This window comes from Hirundo rustica, chromosome 3 (genome assembly GCF_015227805.2).
Source record: "Hirundo rustica isolate bHirRus1 chromosome 3, bHirRus1.pri.v3, whole genome shotgun sequence".
Taxonomy (NCBI): domain Eukaryota; kingdom Metazoa; phylum Chordata; class Aves; order Passeriformes; family Hirundinidae; genus Hirundo; species Hirundo rustica.
In genome coordinates, this window is record NC_053452.1 from 38,300,043 (window position 1) to 38,321,137 (window position 21,095).

The 21,095-nt window shown below is 39.9% G+C and overlaps 1 protein-coding gene across 1 annotated transcript in view; it reads right to left on the minus strand.

Annotated features, from left to right (window-relative positions):
* Positions 1-21,095, minus strand: part of PRKN (parkin RBR E3 ubiquitin protein ligase) — a 680,335-nt gene that overhangs the window by 5,030 nt on the left and 654,210 nt on the right. Inside the window, exon 10 of the mRNA XM_040060258.2 lies at positions 11,610-11,696. Within this exon, the coding sequence (XP_039916192.2) occupies positions 11,610-11,696 (87 nt within the window). The remainder of the gene's footprint in view (positions 1-11,609; positions 11,697-21,095) is intronic.

The following is a 21,095-nucleotide window of genomic DNA, read 5'->3' on the forward strand; positions in this document are numbered from 1 at the left end:
ATTCCAACCTTGAAGCTCTGCTCTCTCCATTGTTTGTATTCAAGCATGTGGGAAAACTATGAACTTAAACAAAACTATTTAATTTATAACAATTCCTGTAACTCCTTAGTGTATACCTTCTAAATACTTATATGCTTTTATGTGGATAGACTTATATTTATTTATACAGATAATTTTAAAGTTGTTGTTGTTGTTGTTGTTGTTGTTGTTAGGCAGAAAAAGGAAATTGACCCAACTTTAAACAATGCAACAAAGCCATAACTCCACTTGAATTCTGGTCATCTAGTACTATAAAACATACAAGTTGTGTCAGTGAGTAGTGCCTAGATTTTAGTTTTTGGCTGAAATGACCTGAGCTAAAATGGAATAACAAAGACCAGCATCTGCAGAAATTTATTTCCAGCTCATCTATCATTGGCCATTGCAATATGCATTTAAGGAAAACCAAACCAAAACATAAAACAATAAAAAACCCCTACACTGTCTTCTCTTAATCAGGAAGCATCAATAATATGTTTGCCATTATTTATTTTACAACCTACATCAGTCTCCTCAGGTTGTGAATGTCTTTTGTTGCTCCTCACTTAATATTCTCCAGTTTGCTTATCTTTTTGATGTAGAGGTGACAGAAGAGAATGAAGTCTTCTTATCTGTATCCTAGACATGACTTTTACTTTTGTCTCCCTGCTTGTGGAGGGGTAACTCTGCCCTGCACCCTGCTGGATTATTCAGCAATTCGGCAGAAAGATGACCTCTCTAAAACAGCTCATTAGTAACTTCTGGGAAATAGAAAAAGCTGCTCAGGCTAATAGCAAAGAACATAATCTAGTATTGATTTTTCAACACCTACATCCTTAAGGAAGGATGACTTTTGCAAACAATCTGAGCTAGCACAGAGAGGCAGAGCAGGAGAGTGGGGAACACTTGACCTGGGCCTCAGTTTTCCCTGTGACAGAAATAAAATGATATCTCATTTGAATGGGAACTCATTGCTTAACATGCATACAGATGAAAATCACTACAGCAGTGACAAAACATTGCTGTTATTTTCAGCAGCACTAAATGAGAAGACCAGAAGTATTTAAAAATTTTGTAATCAGTCCAGAAGTGCTTCACACTGGCTTTGTTTTCTTAGATAGTCCAAATCCAGTGTTTTAATACTTGCAAACATCTTCATGTCTTTGTTGTGACATAATAGCAAAGGACACCGAGGCAAAATTTCACATACCAAATTGCTAACTTTACTTGTATAAACATTTTTGATCTTAGTTCTGAAAACAAAATTGGGAGACCTTAGAAATAACTAAAAGAAACAACTTCTAGCCACACACATGCATTTCACCAAGAACAAATTGCTAAAAACAGCAGTGAATTATTATTTTGGTATTTTCCATTGCAAAAATTCTAGCATGAACTAGATTCAGCAGCGTGATATTTCAGCCCATTAGAGCTGAAACATCCTTTCTATGCCCAGTCTTGCTGAATGCTAAGTTAAAAAACTTTCTGCTGCGGGAACCAAATGCAGAGAAATGGCAAAGTGATGGAGTCCTTCTGATTCAGCGAGGAAATCAGACCATCCAGATCTATAAGCCTTCAGTGTTCATGTGCTTTATTTAGCGCTCCACTAAATAAATGTGATGGCAAGCACACATAGATTTATCTGCATTTTTTTCTTCAAACAACAAAGAAAAGGTATATGGCAAAACAACCAGTGTCTGTTTAAATCATGTTCCTACATCCTAAACTAGCAAACCTAATCTCCTTGACAATGGCCTAAGTCTGTCAAGCAGAGGGGCCTCTACCTTTGCTTGTCCTGCCTGGTCTTGGATAGGAAGTTCAGAGATGCTCCAGGTGTGCATCACAAGTCAGTTTGCTGAGGTCAGGAGACTTTGATTGCTTCTGATGCTCACTCAACACAATATGCTCTAGTCCCCCAGTTAGTATGGAACATTTGTCCCGGCATTGTGGAAAAGCTATTAGATTTCATCCATGCTGCTTTATGAACAATTTTTTTGATTTTCAACTGTGCTGCATATTATAACCAGGAATGAATACCCATAAATAACAGCAAGCTACAGAAAGAGCTGTTGTAAGCACTATTCAATATCCCCCCTGCAGTATTCCCTTAGGGACACAGAAGGAAAAATTTGTCTTATTATCTCTGGGTCACACTGAAGGACATAGATTTACTTCTGTTTCTATGCTGAATCTTTTGGAAAACTAACAGGGATAAAGAGACCACAGAGACTGCTGAGGACCATACAACAGTACAAAAAATGTACATGGAATGCTTTCTTTGCAGTTAATCAATATCATGCAGTACTGGAAAGAGATCTACAGGGACAGAAAGCATCTTGAAATAGAAAAGGAGTGTCCTTCTTAGAGCAGCATCTCATTCAGGTGATAGAGTACACATCGACCTGTCAGTAGAACTACATGGAAACAAATGAAGAATGTGTTCACAGACAGCAACTAAGCAGTGCCATCTAGATTAAAAACATTCATGCTAAAGCCTCTGGTTCAAAATACTGGAAGTCTTAGATATATAATGCTAAATTTTGACATCCACTGAATTATACACTGCCTTATGTTAGCATGCTTCTTTTACGATCATACTTATTTTGCCTGGTATAGACAACATCTGAAAATTGAAGACCCTTAATTCAGAATAGAATATGCAACTGTTAACCTTCTTTGTGCTCTGCTTTAAGTGGATGTAATTTCTGCTTTCCTGCTTGTTTACCCTTGGTGTTTCATCTCTCCCCGATAAGCAAAAAAGCTGGTCATGCATAACTTAAAAAAAATGTATCCTAGTGAAGCTTTCTTTAAATCTGAAATACATTTGCTTTTGATCAGAAATGCTTGATTTTAAGAGAATTTTACTTGCAAAAATAAGCTTTATTATTTAGGGTAATAGAAATATGTAAAATTATTTCACTTTAGGTGAAAAACAGAATTTTAAAAAGGTTTAGATGTCTCAAAACAGGAAGTATCACTCATTTTCTAATAAGAATGTGAGAAAAGCTATGTATACTTGAAAGCATTTGAAGGGAAGACAAAGAATAATTCATTGTGCACGAGCAATGTTCATTCCACCAGAATATTTAGGTTAACACAGCCCACTAGAGCCAGAGCTCTAAGCAAAAGCAGCCTCAGCTGTTGAAGCCTGATCTACAATGGATGGTGACGGCAGTCCAACTTAAATTTGTTTTGTCTTCTTGGCTTAAACAGGGCTGTTTTATGAACATGATCATATGAATTTACATACTGTCAAGTTTATTGGTACTTTTTACTGCAGGGGGTAAAAATAGCAGGTGTTTAGGGCACTAGATAGGCTAGAGGGTTTGGGAAGAAAATGGATGATTTGAGCCATATAAGAGTCAAAATCTCACATGTGCATAGCTATGGGACTATTGCTGTATTTCAGAGACATATTTAGGCTAATCAAAATGATAAAATGTGGCTTTAGATAAGGAAAAGATATTCATTCAATGAGAATACGTTTCACGCACAGGAAAAATAGAGGTGCCAGTACTACAATGATCCAGTTAAATCCACAGGAAGCAGCTTTGTGTGAGCCAATTTGTCTGGTGTGCCTAGGGAATTCTAACATAAAATGAAAGAGCTGCTTTGTGATGACAGCAACTAGTTAAAATCAAATTGATATACACAGGGTATTATATTGGATACAAGATGAAAGAGTGCTCTGGTTTGGTGACACTGCATGTCAGGGTTCTCACTCTGTGTGTTGCAGCTTTTCATATAATGAATTAAGTTCAGGTAGATGGTGAATATTGTATTTGCACTGCTCTAAAGCAGAAAATCTAATCTAATACAGGTCATTCTTATATAACTTTTCCATGAGTGGAATAAAGAACGTGCCTTCTCTCCTAAGTGGCAACATAGCTGAAAATGACTGTCAGCTTAACCTCATAAACAAAAGCAGTCTGTCACATCGTTTTACTTTACAGCTGCCCAAAATAGAAAAGCTAAAATTCTCTCTATATAGTTATTGTCTATTTCTCATTAGACAGGAAGTTAAGACCTATTCTCAGATTTCCTCTGGTGCATCTTTATTTATAACACAGAGATTAATTTTACAGGACATTTCCTGGTTATAGTTATTTTCCTTGCTCCTTTAATTAGGCACCTATGGGTTGAAATGTCCTGAGCTTGACATTGTGAGTATACCAAATACTAAAACCCTGAGCCTCAGTTTCTTTTTCAGTTGTTTAGGATATTTTAGAAATCAAGCTAGGTGTGCCATTTCTTGTGCAGCCATGTTTTATTTAACTTTTAAAGTTTAACCGATGGGGGGGGGAAAAAAAAAATCAATGGCCTAATAATAGATGTTCCACATTTCATACTGTGACTCAGGACTCATTGAAAGATACTATGTATGATGAATGTTTTCAGTAGCTTTTCCTCTCTCTAAAATGCAGGGAAATAAGTAATGCTTTTTCTAATTAGCATTTACTATTTATCATTTAGATTATAATTAGCTGCTTAGAGACCAGGCTTTGCTAGCTACATGCTAGCTGGAAATCTACAGCAGGGGAGGTTAGCAGCTGTTGTCCCACAATGGAAAAGGAAGCCTGGCAAGCAATGCTGTACATTTCATTCCCCCTACCATCAACCCCAAGACCTGCACACAGGAGGCAATGGGAGGAAAAGATGGGCTGGAGGCTCAGCTGCGGCCCAGGTGAGCTGGGAGCTTTTCCAGGAGCTACATTCCAACAGCCTTCAGCAGGATGCCAGGTGCTGTGACAGGCTTTCCTGGACGTGTATGCAACTGCATGGATGAGCCATTATGTTGCCCCAGTGCAGCAAAAAACACGTCTGGGAAGTGTTCCAATGGCTCTGCTTTGAGCCACTCGTTTGCCTGAGACATCATGCCTTAGTCAGGTTTGAGCCCAGAAACTCAGGTTAGGGTGCAGCCAGGGCCCTGGAAGTGTGCGCTGATGGAGAGGATCAGGTTTGCCCTGACTCAGCTGAGGCACCGACAGCTCTGCTTTTGGCTAGGTCCGATGGGTTCCTGGGCTGACAGGGCTGCTGGATTAATTTTATACTGCCAAGTTGCAGAACAGCAAAGCTATCACCTGGATCCCACATTAACTACCTGAGGACCGTGACAGCCAAGTTCCAAACAAGGAACAGCTGAGTTTTGCTTTGAAGGTGGTGGGTCTGGGAAGGGCTTTGGGATTTGGGCTTAGGGCTATAGCCAGAACAGGCAGTATCCCACAGGTTAAGAGTGAAATTGAAGTTTTACAGCATTAGGTATAAATTTACACTGGAAGAGAGTGTAGATGAAGGTTTAGAATATGTATCTTTATGCCTCAGTAAAAATGGTGTTGCTGTTTTCTTGTAAGAGACCACAGCCTTTGTGCCAAGACAGTACCATAAGCCTCAGGACTCATCAGGCTTTATCTGAACTTGTCTTGGCATGCCTAGGGATCTGGTTTAGCCTGTGACAGCAATTATTTAATGACCTGATGACTATTCCCCTGTTCTGCTTTTGCTTTCATACAATTTTTTTGTATTGTTGCATGGTTTAACAGTTCCACGTATTTTTGTAACTGACAGGCAGGAATGACCATTATAGGTACTATTGGTCAGAACAAACTCTCTCCGACCCTACAAGAAAATGCTACGCAGAGAAGTAATGGCATGGGATGATAGAAGAAGCCTTGAAAGCAGAGGCACAGGATGATATGGGGGGCCCCAGCATCATAAACCACACTCAGGTGGTCAGTTACCCAAATAAAGCCTTGAAGGATGGGTAAAAACTGTCTTGAGGGCAACAGAGAGAACAACAGCATAACTGACTGGGTAAAATGCACCAACATTGGCTCGTGCATCAGAGAAGGAGTCTGTTAACAAACACATAAAACTGACTCCAAGCAGATTATACAATAAGAAGGAAAAAAAAAAAAAATTCTTTCGGTATCAACATCATGCTCCTTCTGGTAAAGGATTCACTATACCAGCCCATTCCAGACGGCAGCTATGGAGTCTAGAATCCAGAGAAGCAGTGGCAGGTTAAAAATAACAACAGGTGTTATCAGAAAGTTTGCAAATCCTTTATTTAAGCTATAACTTGGACTGTAAGTCCTAGTGTTATTGTAAATGGGCTAATCCTAGTGTTATTGTAAATGGGCTAAAAATACTTCACTGATTAGCTAAGACTTTGATAAAACTAGCAATACATTTTTTAGTTTGCATATACAGTGAACATGGTCTGAAGTGAACACCTCTAGCAGATGATGAGGTTGTCATTGTAACAAAATGGCAGAAATTTACATGACCTAGTCTGTAACCTGTGTGCAAGAAATTGGTAAGAATTTTTAGCTGCATCAACAGCTAAAGATGAATATGTGGAGAAGGACTTTACTGGATTGCATGGATTGCAGGGCCAGACCTGCTAGAACATACTCCTTCTCTGACTAGCTGGAATTAAAGCTTGGACTAAGACTAGCTATGTTCTGCAAGGATTTTTAAGGAGTTTGGTAAGATATCTTTGGATAAGATAATCAGCAGCTTCTTTGTCCATAGAACAAACTCTAAAACATACTTTTTAATGACACATTTCATACAGGTTGTGTTACCTTTCCCCCCCCCCACCCCCCCCCCAACACTTACGACTCAGTGTCCCATATTCTACTCACTTATTTACATAGGCACCATTTTCACATCAGGGTCATTGCTATTACAGTTTACCTTTCTAGTCTCTCATCAACATGCCCCGCACCAAAACCATCCTGGAAGCTACTCTGAAAAAATTCAAATCTAATATGTGGCCACATTTTATTGTCCAGTTGCTAGTGAGCAAGAGGGTGCATTGCTTATCCTTGTAAAAGCAAAACCATCTAGAAAGACTTTGTGCTAGGAAAGCTAGGCTAATTTTAAGGTGGGGATTTACAGAGGAAGCTGGTTTATGGCTAGATTCCCCACCAGCACAGACTGTCTATGTGTGAGGTTAAAAAAGGCCAGGAAGCTTGGTTTTGTGGTGTACAGAGCAGGGACTATGTGGTTATTTCTAAACCTAAATCCAGCTGGAGTCACCTTTGCCATGTCATTGATTCCATCATGCACACTGTGCCTTTTAATTCATCAAATATGATTTTGTCTGTCATCCCAAAGTTCAAACAGCTCCAGGAGGCTGCAATGGTTTTAAAACAAAGCTTCTCAACTGATACTGCCACAGATAAATTTTATTTTCCCTGAAATAATGTAATTTACACACTAAGATGGGAAGTAATCAGTCCTGCACCAGTAAGATAAGCTTCCAATGTTTAAGATAAGTTTCCAACGGCTTATCTGGGCTGAAAGTAGACATTTCAGCAGAAATAGAACATTTTATCCTTCCCAATGGGCCATGCAATATCTGTACACAGATCTGAAAGGTCATGATACGCCAATAGTTAAAGCTGGGCTGCTCTCTCATGCTTGCTGCCGAGTTTGCCTTTTCTACCCCAAGCAGCAAGTAATGGAAACTTCCTTAAAGCTTCCAACTCCTTTATTTGGAATAGGCTTTTAAGGATCCACATGTGGCACCTGTTTTATCCCTCCTATGTCCTGCAGTCGTGGTTGCCCTCTTTCTTCCTCCCTACCAACTTACCCCATTCCCCCTTCCATCCTTCCCTACTCTCCTTCACAGTCCCACCAGCTACACTCCCCTCTCTTTACCTCAGGCTTCCCCCTCCCTCCTTTTGACATCTGCCCAAGCACAGGCCTGTCGCTGTAGGACATGAAAGAAAGATGAAAGTCTCCAGGTATTTCAGAAGGCAAAGAGTATAGAAAAGGCTTTATTGTCTAATTCTTACCACCTTTTATAAGGTCCTCCAATACAGGCTTAACATAATTGGTGAATAGGAACACCACCTCTCTAATCCCTTGGTGAAACTAGAGAAACAGCAAAATACCACCTGGAGAAGGATTGTTTTGGGAAAGGATAGTTGTTTGCCAAGATTGTTTTAAGAAGAGGCTTTCTTGAGAAGTTTTCTTTTGGGAAACAGTTAGAGCTGCTAGCAGGCTAAAATCCCTTCAGACTTAGAAATGTCAGGTCTACATGAGCCCATTTCACCACCACCATTTATGTTTTCCAGACCCTCACAGCTGTGCCATGTCATTTCACATCTCTCTTTCTTTTCCTCTTCTGGAGCTTCTGCTCTATCTGACAGGTTACAGTCCCTCCAGACAGCTCTTGGACACTCAAATGCCTCTGTATCATGCTCTGTTTCTCCTTCAGAGGGATCTCTTTCTCCAGGTCTTCCCAAACTGGTGCCAGGCTCTGAGGGTACCATCAGACCTTGCTGTGCCAGTTGCCTGCTAATCCCTGCATCCCTGATCATGGCTCAGGAACCCATGTCACTGCCTGGTGACACTGCAGCTGGGCCTATCTCCAGCTCCCCACATCCCTGCCCAACCCAGTCAGAGGCCACGTGTGGACCCATCTTCCACCATTTTGGCTCATCCCTGTCCTCCGGCCTGCCCTGACACCTGGAAAATCCACCTGGAAGTAGATGGCTCTTGCAGTGCCCTGACACCCCTGAGGAGAGCTGCATGGAGTGCCACCACAGCTCTTCCTGCTCTCTATGCTGCCATCAACTACTGCTCACCCAATTCCTCGACAACAACTCTCCTTTTTGGTTTTTCTTTCACCTCTTTCACACTCCTCATGCTCCACCATGTTCACGTCTGTCACGCTGACTTGGGCCTGAGCCTGTCCACAGTGTTTCGTATCGTTAAACATCAGAGACCTGCAGGCATTTGCAGAAATGTGAGGGCAAGAGAAGGTCCTTTCGCTGCTACAGCCACTACAGGCTAAAGCAAACTCCGCATTTTTCTTATTGGAAGTATTTCCCTGAAATTGATTGCGTATCCTGCACCTGCTCTGGGGAAGAACAGTTTAGTGGCAGTGTGTTTGTTTGATCCTTAAATTTGACTGGCAGAAGCTGCGGCAGTAAGACGTCTAGATAAAATAAATGATATGAAAAGGATCCAGACAGCAGTCAAATTGCACGAGCTGGAGACAACCCTGGAAATGCTTTCTTACCTTGAAAAAGACTGCGGTCAAAGATAAAACAGACCTTCTCACTGCCTCACCAAGCGCTGCAATCACAGCAAGTTAGGACTGACACCCAGACCTACGCACCTGGCAGGCGATGCCAAGCGGAACACACAGCCTGAAAGCACCGGCGGATAAATGTTTACACTGATTTCAGGGAGAGAGGTGGAAACTGTGCCGCCGGCCCTGCTCTCCATGCACGCCCCCGGCTGGCTGTGTGCAGGGCGGCTGTGCGGCGATGCCGGGCGGGTGCAAGCAGCGCCTCAGCAGCACCCGCGCTCGCCGCGCTTCGGCCGCCGCTCGGTTTGCTCGCCCGGCGAAGGAGAAGGAGGGAAAACATTCCTTCGGTGGCGCAGCACCGCCTCCCGGAGGCTTGTAATTCGTGCAGCTCCCAGCTCTTGGGGGAAGGGACGGCGGACCCGAGTCAATCAGCTGCAGCTCTTGGGGGACGGGAAGGCGGACCCGAGTCAATCAGCGTCAGCTCAGGCTGGAGTCGCAATCAATCCTGCATAGTCCGTGGTCTTTATGCGGGAGACCTGATTTGTATAGGTGCAAGAGTTATCCTGGTACTGTAATTTAGCTATTCTGGAGCAGTTCCTTGAGTGTACAGGAAATTTTCCAGGAACAGCAAGAACATTCACGTGACACTAGAACTGCAGCTGTAGTCAACACGTCCAAGTTAACAGGTCTAATTGGGTGCAATTCGTGGGCTATGAGATTGAATCAGATGGGTGAAGTGCTCCCATCATTATAATAAAAAGCTACAGTAATATTCAAATATTGAAAATAAAGGACTTCTTCCTATGGTATTCTGATTCTTCCCGACATACCTTTATCTCTGCTTTAGATGATAAAAATTACACGAACTCTAGCTTTCACAGAGCCAACACTGTTGAACTAACTTTTAACGTGCCACGACAACTTTCAGTACTCTAGGCAAAACTTTAAGCATAAATAACTTAATGAATATAGAACTCTCTATTCATGTTGAGATGTATTCAAGTTCTAGCTCAGTTGAATTCAGGTAAGACATTGAGCCTTGGTCTCCTGCTTTACTAGGTGGTTGGATGCTTCAAGCATCTCTCAATGTCTCTGTTGAAGTGTCTTTGTTTTTTATATAAATGTGGATGGGAACCAGAAGACTGCTCTAAGGCTATTGCAAATAAAATTAAACTGTTCTTCACAGAGGCCAGCTAAGCTGCAAATCTCCTTATTATGTATACATATGGCTTAAAGAATGGGTTTCACAAATTCATGGAAAAAAAAAATTGCCAATAGCTACTAAACATGAAATACCACATGTGCATCATAAATCACTAGAGGCTGGGAAAGTAGATGGATTTTGGGTCTGATACAATACACATATTTCAGGTCAACAGAGGTAGATACCCAGACTGACTACGAGGATACAGGCTGTTTCATTCTGTCTCAACACTAGTGTGAATTCTTTTCATAAATTAGAAGAGCTTCACTAAGAAGGGTTAAAGAGAAGAATCTCTAGCCAGGTCATGACCTAGTGCAAGGTCTGCAAAGTATGGCATATGAACCATCTCCAGGTAGCACATGGCAAAGGTTCCCAGTAGAATTTCAGCTCCCTGCCAGTCTTTGTGTTCAGTGAGTCCCCAAAAGCCAGCCTCAGACAGAGCCTGCCTGCAGGCAGTTACAGGAGCTTGGCACACCTCCCTGAGAGCTGGCTGGATGCAAGCCCTCATCAGCACTTGCCCACAAACCCTTATCTGCCACATTGGACTGTGTGGAGGCTCACGGTCTGAGTTTCCTCTTAGCATCAAACCTGCCAGATATCTGAATACCAGTCTTCTGCTTCCTAGGAGTGCAGCCTGGGCATCAAGGCATCCAGCTGTGAGATATTTAGGGGGTATGTTTTCTGTTCTCCTCTCTCTCTCTCTTTTTTTTTTTTTTTTTAAGTTGGAAAGACTGTGGTTTGCATGATTTATTTATTTCAAGGAAAACTTGAATCTCAAACAAAGGGAAATGCCAGTAGAGAAAAACTATTTCCTGTCCAGGTCTAGTCTATAGCTACAATAGTTACAAAATTATAGAGCAACCTACAATAATTATCATCTAACAGCTTGCAGCCTAGACAATCTATTTTTTTTATTTCTGTAAGCTAAAACATAAATTACCATTAGTATTTTCTGCATAGACTATATAAAAGCTGTGTTATTGAGCCCAAACTCAAATGATTTGCTGACTGGTGCATTGAAAATAAGCTGAAAGGCAGCAGTAATGTACAAAGCCTTTCAAAAGTGTTCACATTGGATAGAGACAACCCTAGAAGCCCACTGGGAAGGCCTTTCCTTTATCAACTGATGGCAGAGCCCCGTGTGTTCCTGACAGAACTCAGCTACTCTATCAATCAAAGAGACTGAAATCCACCGCAAAGCCAATTTGACAACTCCGACGGCTGGCGTAATTAAGCGTGAACGTAATTGCTTTTACTTAGGATTATAATTGGGACGCATTTGACGAATGTCACTCTGGCTGGGCCAGGGATAACAATCAGGAGTTGTGAGATCCATACCTTCTGGGCTGTGGCTCCCTGTGGGCTGAGGAGGGAGTTGCATTCCCCTTCATGGAATTCTTCTTTACATTCACGGCAGAACACGGACTGGAAAACAAACCAAAGCATGCCAGTCATAAAAACACATTAGGGACATAGACAGCAGGTTACAATCATGGAGAGTCATACAACAGATGATCCCTTGCCCTTCTCTTCCCATTAAATTCCCATAATCCTCCTAATTGTGCATCTTATTATACACTCTGATCATTAACACAATAATTTTGCTGTTATGATTGTACATTTCATTGGGGAAGTAACGTAAATGCCATTATTAAAAATGAGATTTTGCAACATAGTTCATTTAGGGATGTAAAGTCATACTAGACAGTTCTGGGTGTGCTTTTCCTGCTGTGAAATCTTTTTATAGATGGGTGATGGCTGAAAAAAGCTGTTCTGCTGTATAGTGTTTGCTAATGGAAATAGTCTATTCATAGTTCTGAATCAAATGCCTTCTCTATAGAAAACTATTGCTGACTTTGCTAGGGGATGACCACTTTATAAAAGGCCACATGAAATACCATTTTCTAGGAAATTATATCCTTGCCATAGACCTTTACAGGATGGTTTAAAAAATCCATAGAAAGAACACGATAGGATATTTAACACAGGGTTTAGGGATCTACTTCTAGACCTTTATTGCATTTTTAGCAGTTGTTCTGGTATTATCCTCCTTAAATAACGTTGTTCTTCACATAAGGCTTCATTGAAAAGTAATGTCTTTTGCAGATAAGTGAAAACAATTATCCCTAGCTCAGTCTGACTGCCTCTGCCACCTAAAGTGGTTCATATGTATCAGGTTTGATGCCATTTTTTAAGCTCTAAAATGAAGATATCTGACTTGACATGTGTCAAAATCTTTGACCCATCAATGCTGCATTAAATTCTGTGCCCTTGCAGGTAAGGGGAGAAGTCAATGATGTAGAATGGGTCTCTCTTATGCTGTTTTAAAGCTCTCTTGATGCAACTCCAGACTCTGAAAGATCTCTCAGCGGTAAGCCATTCTGACTGGCATTATAAGCAAGACTGATAAAACAGCCTTGATTTTTAGATACAGAGGCACATTCACATGTAATGAATAAAGGATATCAGGAGGACATGACACTAGAGCGTTTGTCTGCCAGTAATTCCAGCTTTTGTAATTTCATTTTGAACTCTTTCAAGCTGTATTTTCACTTTTCCAAGAAGTACTGAAAATCATATTTTATTGTCATGCTAAAGAAACTGCCATTTATGAAAAGAAGCATTGTGCAAGGCCAAGAGGATTGATCCTGTTATTCATAAAGTCAGGGAAATTTGGAACAGTGGAGTGGAATGAGTGTTCTAACTTCCAGAGATATCAAACCTAATCACTTGTTGGCTTTTGTGCCACTTCTCCCCCTATTTTGTCAATGATCTAAATTGTTTTGTTTTACTTCAACCGGCACCGATTTGCTAATTCACTCGTGGTTGTTAGCAAACAGCTTCACAATGGAGGCACTTTTTTGTGGGGTATATTGTACAGGAGGCTGCATTGTTGTAACAGGGCATCATTTAAATACAACAACGATTTGCAGTGCATTAATGGTCAAAAGTTTCGGGCGTGTTAAACTCCGCTTAACAACACAGAGAGAGGTACTTTCACTTTTCATCTGGATACCTAAGGTCTTAAAGACTTCTTATCCCTTAACATTTAAGGTTATGCCTGGGTTTAATTGAATTTCCTACTGTGTATCCTACTCTCTTTTTCCTTTGTGATTTATTTCCTTATGAGCACATCTGACTGACAACATTTGTCTGATCGTGTTTTGCATACACTTGCTTTATCACTGCCTTATCTCACAATGCCTCAGCTTGCTTTCCTTGCTCCAATCTCTCTTTTTCTATGCAAGCACAATTTTAAACCTTTCAAAAACATTGTAAAGGGAGAAATAATGGAAGAAAGAGAAGAAAAACAACCAGGGCATATATTTTGCAGAGCCATTCTGGCTGGCTAGTTTATGTGGCATCGCTGTTTATTATAATAATAAAATTCATAAGCTCCTGCAGTAGTATTTAAGACATGAAATGCATTTTCTCATTACAGAGGCCATATTTTATACTTGCCTTTGAAATAAATGATCTTCAGTACCAATGTTACCAATGTTTTCCCCACAGGCCTATTGGGAACATTCATGAGTGTATAACTGGGCCTTTCACTAACAATTGTATATCCTGCAAGTAATTCTCTAAGTGGGCCTGCCACAGCCTTGTAATGAAACAAAGCCTGATATATACACATATATATACATATATACATATATACATATATACATATACACACACACACACATATATATATATATATATATTTTTTTTTTTTTGGTGAGACAGGATACTCTTTTCACATCTTATTAGATAATGGATGAGATGTAGAATCAGTTCTGTGGCAAAGAAACACCCCGGAGGCTGATCGGTTTGTCAGAATAAATAGGCATCTCCCAACAGAAATGCATTAAGCACTCCCTTTTTATGGCAAAGCATGCATCATGAAGAAAAGGCATGTCACTTACAGCAAAGAGCAGTTTGTGATAGTTTTATTCATTTTTTACTTTCAGACATGAGAAATGTGATAAATTTTCAGTAACAAAATGCAGTTGCAGTAAGCAACTGCAAAAATCCCGTCAGTTAACTTGTATTTTATGGCTTCATTAATATTAATACAGTTACTTTGCCCTTGGAAAGGAACGGATTTGATATTCAGTCAGGATTTAATACTTCTGCATAAATTTAATGTTAGTGAGTGCTTAAAATTACTGTAAGTAGTGTAATTACTAATAATAGTCACACTTTCTTTTCCTTCTTGTGCCAAAAAAAGACTGGCAGATTGCTGTGATAATATAAACAGCAGATAAACTTTCTATGTCTTTACTCATTTAGCACTTGCTGTTGTTACCCTTGAAAGATTCTTTGGTTGGAAAACAACCAACACAAAGAATAAATCCCAAAGGTTCAAACCTACCCCTGCATTAAAAAGAAGATTAGCAGGGAAATCCCCAAAGCACTTAAGGGATTTAGGCACTGAAAATTAATATAACCTGTGTGTGGGCTATTACAGGCTTTTGAATATCTGTAAAAATGTATGAGATAGGCCCAAGCAGAAATCCTAAATCCTGTGACCTCAGAATAGGGGGTATTAAAAATCTCAACTGGGATTCAGATCCTGTTTTTAAAATCCTCCTATTGTTACGATTATTCAAACAAAAGGTAAAATCAGACCAAACTCTGGTCACTTCTATGGAATTCAAGCCCCACAGATGATGTCTGCAGTGTTGTTGAATAAAAACTAGGGTGGTAAAATGAAGCTTCAGTCTCAGTTATTTCTGACTGGGCCATTTATAATGTTTTAAGTTTGGAAGTGGGAGCAGAAAGTAGCTTTTTTTTTTTTTTTTTTTTTTTTTTTTTTTTTTTTTTTTTTAAATGTATGAAAGGGAAATTAGTTTGTCACTTGCATGCTATGCTGCTTGGTTTTTTTTAAAAGTAAGATTGTAGCATTTCTCTTTTCACAACATTTCAAAGATTTGCTTGCCCTTGGATTAAGCATCACAGCTCCCATTCTCTCCCTTGCCTACTGCAAATGCCTTTTCTTCTTTTCTTTGGTCTCTGACAATATCTCCCTTATATATAATGCTTATTAATATCACTATTAAAATTATCTTTATTCCAACTTCAATAAAATACTCATATTCCCTGCACAAAGCTTCAAGTTTGAGCTCCCTTCTTTTATTTTAAAGTTACTCCTCAACTCAGATATTCCTTTTCTTTTTCACCCTTACCTCCTTCCATGTGTCTGCACAGCAGAATGCAGGGAAGTTTGCAGTGAGGCAGTCATAGACAAGGTTTAATCTGCAGCACTGTGAGTGCACTGCTAGGGACTTCTGTGCAAGTGAAAACTCAAGCACATACCCAGATTTCTTACCAGCCTTCCGCAATCCATGTTGAAATCTGAACTATTATTTCTTCCCTCCTATAGTTATCACTATTGGCTTTGTACTGAAGACAGACCATGTTTTGGCCGAGTTGTGTCTTCCAAAGCAAACATTCACATCCAGACTAAAGACATCAGGTGAGGACAGATGCACTCATACCTCTAGTAGAGTGTTTCATTCAAAATATCTTTTAAAATCTGTATCTAATGTCTACTTTGACTCTTCCTAGTTTCAGCTTCCAGCTACGGCTTTCTGGTCTGCATTTCTCTGCTAAAAGAAAGAGTGTTTCGGTATCCCGTGCTTTCTTCCTGTGAAGGTGCTTATGTACTGTAATTAAGCTACTTCTGAAGCTTGTTTTACCTAAATAGAGAAACTTCTAAGCTTCTCACTGGTTAAACCTTCATCTCTGTGTCTCTCCACCAGCCCCAAATCATATTCATTGCACTTTTCTGAGGATTGTCTTGTTTTTGTCACTGGTTATACTTGAATAATCCGTATCATTGCTGGGCTGCATCAGCAAAGTTTTTTTATATACTTCTGAATCACTGTTGAGTATTGAATCATGACAAGCTTGCTGGCAGTCCCTTGCAAATGCTGCTACCAATAGCCTGCATAGAATCTCCACAGAAAACACTGCTTTCTGTGATCTGCCAGTACTTAAACCCTCATGACCAAAGCACTATGAGGCATCCATACTGCATCAGCTGACAGCCATGAGACAACGCTGCTGCTCAGACCCCAACCACATCAGTTGGAACCCAGCCCACTAAAACCTGTTATTGACATCATATGGTGATGAATTCCTTATCAGAATATTCTCTAGTTTGAAGTCTTACAAAAAGACTTGAAGAAATTGATTTAGTGCAATTATTTTTTCTTATCAAACCCGTAATTTCATCATAGAATGAAATCAGTTTCTTCTGTTACGACCTGCTGTTACCGAGAATATATTGACTTATAAATTCTTATAATAAACACTTCTTCTGCCTTTTCTGTTTAGATCATCCCTCATTCAGTGGAGGCTGTCTGGACTCTCCACTACTGATGAGAATTGTGAAAATTAAAAGCTACTGAATGCAGGCAGGATCAACATCTTCATCAGTACCGGAGCAAAACTATTATGCAAGCAATGCAAAGGTGCTTAAAAACCGTAACTATATGAGCAACGAAAACCAACACAGATCTCCTCACCTTTCATTTAAAAGGCATTGCTTACAACTTTTACCTTTTCTTAGGAAAAAAAAAAAACAACTTCAAGAAATCAACCTTCAGCACATCTGCTCGCTCCTCCTTCTAAAATCAAGCTCAAAATCAAACCAAAAGAGCGCTACATTATAATTCATGCTAAGGCTGAAATAAACCACAGCTGACAAGTGTTAATTCTATTATTTATTGAGCTGCCAGAAAATGCACTGTAAGTGCTCTTCTAATGTGAGAAGGCTATAGTATAGTCTAAAGAGAATCCCAGAGAAGCCATGTGGAACTAAATAGACATTTTTATGTCTTCAAAACCAGTTAGGTCACATATTACACATCAAAGCAAAATAAGCACTCTAGGATTCTTGCACAGCTTTGATCACCACAGCATCAGAACCTCATGGAACTGTAAGAAAACCTCTTTCACTGCATGCTGCTGAAGCAACAGAGGACTGCTATTACTGTTTTAGTGACTGAAGCCTAATTTGTAGAAAACCTCTAAAATTTGAGGATCTTAATTCAGTTAATAAGTGCACCTAAATGCCACTGAGGATCCACACTAAAGGTACTTGTCCAAGACCACATAGCAGCATGAAAAGGAGATTTCCAGTTTTTTGACATTGGTCTCCCCCAGTAGCCATCTCAGCTCATTCCTCTAAAGAATAATGGTTTCATAAGGTCAAAACTTTACCTAATAGAGGTAATAAGTGAAGTATTTCTGTTCCCCCCCCTTTTGTAAATGAAGATGTAATGGAGAAGTGTAACTAAGTAGTCACCAATCACACAGAATATCCTGAGTTCCAACCATCAAATAATTATATGGTATAGAGAAAATGTATAGTTGTTTGCTCTTTATCAGAAATAACAGGATTTTTTTTTCACCAGACTTTTTTAACCTGAAGAGTGTTTTATTAAAAATGAGTACAGATAATACACTAGAGAGGTAAAAAATTAATTCTCTTCACCAGACAACATCATCTGGTCAAAAAACTTCCTTGAAAATGTAAAATATTATGAGGCACCAAGTTTCATTCCTGAATGAGATTTTGTACTCAAACTATAAGCTGCTGACTGGAGCAAACATTTATGTTGAAAATATGAGCATGCCTTATGGGAAATCAAAGCAATCAGTAAGTGACAAATAGAATGACCCAAGCTGTCTCTCTGTAGTGTTTCCATTTAGAAAAATACTGCTTTCCAATGCACTTTCCAAGTACAAATTGTGTTATAGTGACTGAAATGTATGTACAGATATTTTTTTAATTTTCTTCTAGAAAAGCCCTCAAACTCCAGATTTCACAGCAAAAGATTTTACCATGCCACGTGACTTTCAAGTAAGACAGGACTTGGATCCTGGCGAGAGTTCAGACCTCCATAAACACAGATTATTTTTAACTCTGAAACGATGAAATTTGTTATTTATTTCCACCTAAAGTCAATTAAAACCACCCCCCCCACCCTCTGTGAAGGCCACAGTCCTTGTCATGCTGCTGCTGTGAACCAGACATCTCAGGTAATGGATTGACTTTGCCTCTGGCACTTTGTTATACCCAGAACCAAGTGTGAGACCATCATCACACACTCTGCCTTTTGGTATTTCTTGTCCTTACAGCAGGAAACTTTAAAAGCAGAATATTTACCATCTGGAGTAGCTATGTTTACTCAGAATTTGCGGCTTTGCCAATTGCCAGTTACAGAAAAACCTGCAAATACTACAATGAAGATAAATGCCACAGTAGAAAAAGCATTCATTTCTAATGACACCAGTTTTATCAGCTATAAGGCAATCGCAAAGCATAGTAGTACTTGCAGAGCAATTTTGGTCTTTTTCCTTATAATAAAGTACACACATTTACTATGCATATTTCAGCTAAAATCAAACTTTTGTGAGAAGCATGACAATCTGTCAAAACATGGTTTCAAAAATACAGCTGCATTCTCTGTGCAGCTCTTGCAATCTAAGGGCAATTTGCCATCAATACTATAAGAGGCAATTTTCTATAAACATAAAAAGCTTTAAGCATAGGACTGCATTAAGATTTCAATGCTTTCCTTTTGGATCTGAGAGTAAAACTCTCCTTCCTGACTTCTGCAAAACAACCCATGGTCTCATTTCCTAAGATCTAGATGATGGCATTTACATCTGAAGTCTCTTCAGTGAGTGCTGGTGAGTTTGTGCCTGCAGCCAAACATCCTGTCTTGGAGCTTGCCTTACATCAGGCAGCACTAACCTAAAAAAGGTGGGCTGGTTGAACTGACAGCATAAGCTCAAAAACCCTGTCCCAGACCTCCCCAAACTTAATTTGCCGATTTATGTGGATTGGCAATCTTACTTCTGCTTCCCAGCCCCCTTCTTTTTTCTCCCATCTTTTTTACCTTATAGTTTAAGTGCTGCAAGCGATAGAAGAGAAGAAAAAAGCAGGGTCAGACCCAGGTACTTCTCTCAGAAGTGACTTCAGGCCTCTATGGGAGAAGAGAGAATACTCTTTCCAGATTTCTCTACCCATACCTGCACACCAGGGTATTACACAGTCTTGTTCTTGGCATGTTGGCTAAGATGTTAGAACTACTAGCCCATCCCAGAAAATAAGAAGGAAAAGCCTATAAAGCAGAGTTAGTAGCAAGATTATGTGGTGTACCAAAAGTGTGAGAAATTGTTGTTGGTTGTGCTCTTATGTGCACATAAGAGAGTCATGTCCTGTTCTCACTGAATGATCTACCTGACAGCTGACTACCAAAGCAAACATGATTTCAAACACTGCACAATTTTCAAAGCAGACCATGGCTTTGGCTGTTGAAACAGGTATAAATGACCATGGCAGAGCTGTGCAGTTCTAACTGGAAGCAGAACAATGTTGTGCCCTGAAGCACTAGGAAGGGATGCCCAGTTAGATGGCAAACAAACTACCGCTGGAAAAGGAAGCTTAAAAAAAGTAAGCAGCTGCCTACAGCAGCAGGCTGCTAAACCCTGCAAGGCATGTGTGTCCCTGTTACTTACCTGTGCCAGAGCTGTGGACAGCAGGCAGAGAGAGCAAGGCTTCCAGCTTGTCATGCTACAGGGACTCTGACAAGACCTTAGATGTTAAACATTACTACTTTGAGGAGCTCTTCCTAGCTCCAGAAACAGCTGCTGCCACGGAGTCTGACCCCTCCTTTAGGAGCAGCTGTCACAGCTACTCATCCTTCTCTGCTCTTAATTCCTTTGTCCTCTCTGCCTTCTCATTTCAGTGCAACAGTAGCCTAGACCCTTTCCTTCTTCAGGTGGAAAAACTGAGTTTTACTTGCAGGTTGCAGTGCTGAGAAGCTTTGGGGTAGCCCTGCTGGAAGTCTTATGGCCATACAGGTAATCTGTAACTAATGCAGCTGTAGTTTATTTGGGATCTGGACTACTCTCTCTACATGGTGCTGTATTATGCTGGGTAGAGATTTCAGCCCTGCTTGGGGATGCAGAACTGCAGAGATCCCTTACTTCCATCTGCGGTACAGACACGTCAAAGGAATTTAATTAAGTATTAGGTTCTTGCTGGCCCCATTGGACAGAAAAAACAATTGTGTATTGACTTAAATCTGTTCCCATTTAAGTAACCTTAGTAACTAGTACAGACACCTAATCACATCTATCTAGCATATAATGTTTAGCAATTTCATGCCTGGATGACTAATAAAATGCAAAGTGGATGCAGGTTAATGTAAGATTTCTACAAATGATTTCCATAATACATTACAAAGTATTTATATGAGGAAACATTGAAAAAGCCCCTATATCATTGCCACCTTATAATTTAATGCAATGTCTTAGAAACTAGATGCAAGGGATAAGGAGATTAGTAATTTATGAATAAGAGGAACTATTTTAAAGCAGTTGGAGATGTAAAAATGTATTAAATGGGGATTTTAAAAAGACTTCTTGTAATCTAGTGCCTATAATTCCCTGTTCTATATCATAAAATAATGCAGCATTCCAATTGAAACTGATAAAAATAAAAATAAAAAAATAGAAACAAAACTCTGTCTCATATATAGGCACATATTAAAACAGAAACTATGTGTCTCTCCCACTTATGGTGGTAGAAATCCTCTGTGACTCAGTGGAGCAATATAGTGTTTACCCCAGATCAGATAAAGTCAGAGTGTGAGTCACATTGTAAAGAAAATAAAGCTAGAGTGTCTGTGGTCATCACTCAAATGGATACAAAGAAGTAGTGAAATTTTACATGGAAGAAAACACTTTTTTTTAGGAACTAGGATGCAAAGAAGGAAAAAGGGTAAGACAATGCATTTTATAACAGGTATAACCGAGAGG